This window comes from Sphaeroforma arctica (genome assembly GCF_001186125.1).
Source record: "Sphaeroforma arctica JP610 unplaced genomic scaffold supercont1.2120, whole genome shotgun sequence".
Lineage (NCBI taxonomy): Eukaryota > Ichthyosporea > Ichthyophonida > Sphaeroforma > Sphaeroforma arctica.
The window spans coordinates 1-7,500 of record NW_014038438.1 but is presented as its reverse complement, the minus strand read 5'-3'; the positions used below and the strand labels follow the sequence as shown (position 1 = coordinate 7,500).

Here is a 7,500-nt window from a genome sequence, read left to right as displayed (position 1 = left end):
AGGCAACGCGTCAGCATACCATACCAACGAGGTCATTCCATATCCTTTTCTTGGCACACTCAATAATACTTCACGTACTAAATTGTCCCTTTTACAGGCAACACTGTGGTACATCAATACAGGGATGGTATATACAAAATTGCTTCCTGGTCACATTTTACCAATGCGCATCCTATTCCTGGCCCCGGTATCGTCGATGGTCTGAGGCAAGTGGGGAAGCCCTTAGGCCGAGGGTTGCTGCTGCTAGCTCAGATGAGGTGTGTATACGCACATATGTTGTACGAGTCAGGTATGAGTATTGCTTCAATAGTTCCAGTTGTACATCTTGCGAGTAATGTTTCTTGATTTTGTTCTCCGCTGTGCAAGAACACTCGGAAGATATGCGACCCACATGTATAGCGTCTGGGTCATAGGTGTCCGAGCAAACGATATATTGGTTCATATATACGCTCAGCCTGTGATTTGTCCAAGTATACATCGCTTTGTACAGTGCCACAAAGAACAAGTTCACGTCGTTTGTCCGCTATGTGCTGCTTTCTGTAACTTTAGTATGAGAACCTCGTTGAACAGTGATGCATATAACATCTTGATCGGCCGCTATTACTTATGTATATGTATGCCCATAGCGCCCAGCTGCATGGTGTGCAATATCACACTCCCACATGGAGGCAAATTAGCGCAAATTAGCGCTGTTCTTGCCACCATCGAACCCCTTATTTGCCGAAGTTTCACATTTTGCCTCATGTTGTTATGTGTTGCGGATGTTCTCGGTACAGTTCACAAGGAGCGCTTACATCGCCCGAGTACGCAGCACAGGCCGTCCAGATGGCCAAAGCAAACAAAGACTTTGTGTTCGGATTCATCTCACAGGACTGCTTAGTGCCGGAAGATCCCTCGCTCATATACATGACTCCCGGTGTGCAGTTGAATGCAGGCACGGATGCGCTGGGACAACAGGTGTGTATACACAGGCCTTTACATGCGCACGAATCGAGTCAATTCGATTGTCGTATCTAGCGCTTGCGCATTGTACGTATTGTGAGTTGATTGTGTTTGAGAAACGCCTTCTCGTTTCATATATCGTCTGCATGATCTCGTATTTGCACCTAGAGTTCTATTGCGGATTGCTGTGACATCTGGAAGGGGCCTGGCGTAACATATAGATAGATATGTACAACGTGCAAGAGGTTTTATAGTGAATGACAGTCCACAATCCTGCCCCTTTGCCCGTCCGCTCTTATGTAAACTCGTTGTGTAAACATAGTTGTCAAAAGCATGCTGTTTGTATTGCCAGGAGGTACAGTAGACAGCATGATACGTGACTTGAAACTGTCTGAGAACTACCATATGAATTTGTTGCAACTAATTTACGAGCTACATCTTCCCATCGATGTTCGCGCGAGGGGAACATTCAACGATCTCATAGTCGAGTGGTCCAAATTAGGCCTCATTTTGGCTCAACTCTCGTTGTTGCAACCTCTCAAGCCAGTGTAGTATGATCCGAATATCATGCTCAACATTCTATATCTTGCCACTTCTACGATTCATACAGTACAACACGCCGGATCTGGTCATCCGAGAGCGCAAATGCGATATCATTATAGTGGGCCGTGGTGTCTACAAGGCTCCAGATTGTGCGGCAGCCGCTAAAGAGTATATGGCGGCTGGCTGGGAAGCGTACAAAAAGCGCATCAGTCAATAAATATCATACTGGCTATTGATTAGTATTGAGGGGTGAATGGACATGCATGATAATTTGAAGTTGTGTCCTACAACGCGACTCAATAGAATATTCTTAAGGGCCTCGGTTTGATCTGAGAATTTTTTCTCATTAGGCTTATGAAGCACAAGGCCAAAATTTTATGACTGTTACTGGATACAGATAACACTTACAAGTAGGAGTGTGTGGCACTCCATATGAAGTTTTAAAGTCGATATGTATGCTCTGTCAGCCTGACGGGCAATTATATATTTTATCAAAATCTTTGTAAGCGACGCCGCTTCGAACACAACGAAGCAAATGGTATATATTAGACACGGCCGTCTAGATTAAGGTCTCGAGGCGAAAATAAAGTTCTGTAGCGGAAATCGCAAACTTAGCGAGGCCCTGATCCAGAGGGCCGTGTAGTAGAGATATACATTCAAAAAATAGCACAGGAACGATTGATGTACACACTCGTGTGTCAGGTTCGCTGTGACCCTAGCGGTAACCACCTAAAATTCGTTCACAGGACCGAAAAATGTCAAGTCTGACTTTATATGAGCCTATCTGCAGTATCACACGCAGCAGGCGATAGACATTCACATCGTGGGTAGTGTGTGAACGATATACAGCCGTGAATAACATTGACTTAAAGAAACTTGCAATTTGTCTGAATCAGTTTGTCCACTTCAAGCCGGTAGGTAGCACTTCCATCTGACCTATACAGTGACACAATCTAAATCTGTGGTCTTGCTGAATTCGCATCGATAGCTCTAGTACTCAACAGACTGAGCTTACTTGTGTCTAAAGTCCGTCGCGTCTGCAGTTACAGTGATCAATTTCTGCTGCTATGTGCAATATTGCACTACATAACCATTCTGAGGATAGTCTTCATGCTTGAGATGATAGTGGTCTGCTGTATAAAAACAAGAATATACTATTCGTACTACTGATAGTACGATAAGATCAGAACGACAACTTACTTGCTGACACACCTAGTGGAGCGCGAAGACTTATTTATAAATATGAGCTAGCTAACCCATGGGTTGGTTTTACCTATGTATAGCAATTGTGACTTTTGTTTTACCGATGTATAGCACAGTGCCAGCCACCTTCTCGAGCGTTGCAAGTGTTAGAAGGCACTATTGGCACATGGCGACCAATTCAACCGGAGGTTGTGCGTTCACACGATAGATTGCTTCAGACTGCATCAACACACATCACAGTACAACCTTTATAAACAGACACTTGAGGGTTGAAATTTGAAAAATTGGAACTTGAATGTTCATTATATTTATATATATTTTCACACGTACGTGCCCGAAGAAGTGCCGCGCTTTTCTATTTTTCCTTATATGGTAACAATTGCTTATCAATATAGGGATTAGTACTTAAGTCCCGTTCAGAACAGCCCAGTGGTTAAACACCCGGCTGCGAATGAGCTGGTCGTGGGTTCGATTCCCGCAATTGCTAAAGTTTCCCGGGAGTGTGTCACGGCACTCTGTAAGCTAAGTAGCCGGTTGGGTTTGGGATGCTATCAGTGGGTAGGCTATTGCAACAAGTTTGTACTGAGCCGCCCCTAGAATGGCAGTGTTTCCATTGGCTCATAGGGGTAGCCCCGTGTGTCGAGGGAATTAAATAGAGGGAGACTGTCCCAGGCGGGCAACCGAACAGGAGAACCTCTCAGCATTGCCACGTCTCAGGGAGAACGGCTCGTGCGTTGTACTGCTTAGTGGTACTGGACCAAACCCATTCTTTTTTCATTTATATTTATTTTACTCTCTGTTATGCCATAACGTGTGATTCCTTTATGATGTTGCGTGATATTCTTGATGTCAATGTGTGGATATATATTCTTCGATGTGGCTATTAGAACCGTCGTTTGAATATGGGTTTCTAGCTCACTAACAGTCTATTTCGCCTGTGGAATGTGGAAGGTGGGCCTATGCGCGAGAAGGTTGTGTGGCAAGGTACATATACGTATGTGTTTCCATGAGTGAGTAGCTGTTGCCTCTACTTTTCGATCTGCCAGGTCGGCGCTACATTTCCCCGTTTTGGTTTGTTGGCGGTGGTATATGAATCCGAAGTATATGGAGCATAGGTAGCTTATAATTTTATTGGGGAATATTTACATCAGCCAACAAGCTATATTATTCCCCATTTAGATAGGCTAGTACTACATTTTATATGTATAGGAAATAAACTGAGGTGGACGGATTTGATAGCACTGCCCTTCTGGCATCATGACAACTAGATTTAAGAACTAGATTTAACACCATACTAGTCAAGTATGCTGAAACAAACACTGAATATATGAGAAACTACTTCGATGATGTGTATGATGAGTACCATTCTGAGAAACGATTCTGATGACGTGTAAGATGACCCCACATTTACTTAAAAACGCAAGGCTTCTGTATGTAATTTTTCCAAGTGAAGCTTCATCAAGATATATCCCCGCACCAGCACATTGCACGTCCTAATAAGCTCAAGTTTGATCTTCCTACTATTTACTATAATACTTCTAGATACAAATTATCGAGGTTTCAACAGGTTCTGGGAACACTTTTTCTGTGAAAGTACGCACCTGTCTATTTTCGCATTTAGCTTATGTGTTTCGGCTTTTCTATAGCGAGTACAGATTTGTATGCAGGATATATAATTAAAAATGCTTTTTGGTGAAACTTCCTTGCAAAAGCACACTTACAGACCTTGTATTCTAGTTACGTATAGATAGGTGCTACCAAATATTTGACCAAGATTATTAAAGTACGTACATGTCTGCGTTCGCACCGTAGCATGTCTCATATATGTCTAAAATACGGTATTATGAGTGCGCAATGAATACTTGATAGATTACGGACACATCGCTCAATACTAGATGCACATTAATAATGATGATTTGTGTGCATCGTATTCTATGCTCAAGGCTTTCATTTGCCTTATGCATACACTTACCCTTCACTAGAAAATATCACAGCTTACAACCTTGGAAAGAACCACGACTCAATAGCACCGTCAAGGTCTTCTTTGTCGTCATAAAAGAAATTTTCAGGTACCCATACCTTTGACAAATTGCATATCAACTTGTCATCTAGTAAATCCCAGGATTGGCACCATTCTCGTTCGTAGCAAAACTGAGCACATGCTTCAAATCGTTCCACAACGGTCATATCTTTCAATTCACTGATGTCTACAGTTTCATCATTACTATCGCTCACCACAAGTTCAACAGCCGCCGCTCGGTAGTAAAGCGTGTCATCACCTTCGCCAACAACCCACTGCTTGTTCAGATATTCGAGTCCTTTGATGCTATCTTCTGGATTGTACCCGGCTACCCTGCATCGCCATCGCTCATCATAATCTAGCATACAGTTGGTACCCTCCACGCACTGATTTTCTTCCGGATTTGAAGCAATACAGCTTCCATCTACCTCAGTCGGGGGTTTACAGTATATACCACCGTTTTAGAAAGGAAGCCGGAACTCCCACCTCGTATGGAGACATCGAAGTACAAATCTGGGTTACAACAGGAATCAAATTTGTGATACATTTTCAACATGTCATTTTCTGTGTGGCCCTCCTCTCCGTCGCGCTCAAATACAACCAACTCGCCATCTTCTTTCCAGTAACCTTAGAGGTAAATATTATAATTATCGCTGAAGAGCAACTTGCCGTATCACAGGCAGCTGAGCAGGCCTTGGCGTACTCATCTACTGTATCAAAATCGTTATCGCCTCTGAGTGCCTCCACATCTTCAATAGCATTCGATATCTTCGGATCTTCACCACTATCTTCTCATGGCTCGCTTGCGCAGCTTGAGGTTACATAGTCCACTAACAGCAGTTGATCAGCACTCGGCTGATATGCATCTGGCAGTGAACTGACATTCTTCTGCATTTCTTCATACCCAAGTTTAAACCAGTTTAATTTTGTTTCTTTGAGCTCGTCTACATCTTCTAGCTTCAAACATTCACTCGCATAGATATCCGTGCGAACACAATGCAGACCATCCTCGCACTCATTTCCGTCGTTGACGGTAAACGAATAGAAAGTGCACTCTTCATTATGACAGCTCTCTTTGTACTTGATACCGACACAGCCCAAACTCACCGCACCCTCACCATATCCACACAAACTAAAACAGTATTGTTCGCCTTCCGAACAGAAATCAGCCGGGTTGCGGATGTATAGCTGCAACGCATTGGTCAATGGCAGAAGGCCATTTCCCTCGATGTACAACTCTTGGAGAGAGTAATAAACCTCTGAGCTAAGCAGATTGACACAGAGTGTGTTATCTGAGTCTGTATCGGGCAAAAACCGGATTCCAAATCCTGCACACCCGTTCTCAGGGATGTTTGCACACGCCTCTTTACAAGCGTCCCCATATGCTTGTATGCTAAGCTCATCTACCACGAGTGGTGCGGGTTCTCGGTCGAAGAATATCCATAGGTCTACCATAGGAAATTTTCGGTTCGGAATAGGGTCTTCGGGATGACGCAGTACTTGATAGTAGTTATATATCAACGGAACCGAAATCAAACGTAAATATTAGGCAGCCATTCAGACTGACTTTTGCAAACATAATAAATGTCGTTTATTTATGTCATCGACATTGTACAATTTTTAAATCGCAACTTCATTTGAGTAGCTTATGTTTCAGCAGCTTGTCATTGGCATAGGACACAAGTTCGGAACAGGAGAACTCGATGGGGATTCAAGTATATTCGCATGATCTGAACATACACAGAAGCCATTGTAGTGTGCCAGTGAAGGTTGAAAACACTAGCGCGATTGACAACATACCTCCGAAGAAAGTACTAGATCATGTCCATCGAAATTCAACTTTTCCATTTCGGTACATGTGGGCTCATAATAAGCCAGCCATTCCTCGGGAGTGGTGGGTAGACCTTCTGTTTGGCGGCCATCGATTAAACACGCAAGCGCAACGCCAAGAACTATATATGTTCGGATGTGCAAACTTGCAGATAGTGTATTTATAAATGGGTAATATATCTTGTAGATCTTCACGGACTAAAATTTAGAGGTATGTATGTGGATGTAGTGGTTACAGAGGTGCGTGTCTTTTATATATACAGTATAATGCATACTGATTATAATCACGATGTGTGCTCCAAATGGCAAATATGCTGTAGTGGCTAGAGCACCAAATTTGTCATAAACCACTAATGAATATAAAGTGTGCGGCTGAGCGTGTATGTATTTAGGGGTTTTTTTGGGTATATTTAGTATGTATAATTGGCCGAAATTTGCACAGAGATCTTTCTTTAGTGCGTCACAGATCTGGTCACGCTAAAATCCAATGAATATTGCTTCAATTGTGCGTTTAATGCTTTCAGGTCCCTCGGTCGAAATCTTTGCATAAGATTTCATGATTTAGTATTTTTTTTTACATAAAAACAGTAAAACAAATGGTTGTGGTCGTCGTGTAAACAATTCACACGTGATTTGAAAATATAGCTCATTTGCAATACTATGTAGTCAAGTTTATCATTATTCATTTACATAGTCGGTGCTTTTGGCTCTACACAGAATATTTCACTGTCTGCACTCTGCAATGCAGAACAATTGAAATTAGCGCTAGAGCATGCCTAAAAAACAAACATACTCAAAAAGTATAGTAGATATCGCACAATATGGCCCTGGTATTTCCCTTTACACACACACACACACACACACACACACACACACACACACGACGACACACACACACACACACACACACACGACACACACACACGACACACACACACACACACACACACACACACACACAC

General features: G+C 42.7%; 2 protein-coding genes across 2 annotated transcripts in view; one reads left to right on the top strand and one right to left on the bottom strand.

The window, feature by feature from the left end:
* The window catches only part of SARC_12179 (orotidine 5'-phosphate decarboxylase), a gene marked incomplete at its 5' end in the record, with an annotated part of 2,337 nt that extends 621 nt beyond the window's left edge, over positions 1-1,716 (top strand). The window contains 3 exons of the mRNA XM_014293721.1: positions 98-257; positions 777-957; positions 1,553-1,716. Coding sequence (XP_014149196.1) covers positions 98-257; positions 777-957; positions 1,553-1,702 — 491 coding nt within the window. The 3' untranslated portion in view covers positions 1,703-1,716. The remainder of the gene's footprint in view (positions 1-97; positions 258-776; positions 958-1,552) is intronic.
* Positions 1,717-5,500: 3,784 nt separating this feature from the next.
* On the bottom strand, positions 5,501-6,163 carry SARC_12178 (hypothetical protein; the record flags this gene model as incomplete). Its single annotated transcript, XM_014293720.1, has 1 exon — positions 5,501-6,163. The coding sequence occupies one exon, from the start codon at positions 6,161-6,163 to the stop codon at positions 5,501-5,503; it is 663 nt and encodes a 220-aa protein (XP_014149195.1).
* Between the last annotated feature and the right edge of the window lie 1,337 nt (positions 6,164-7,500).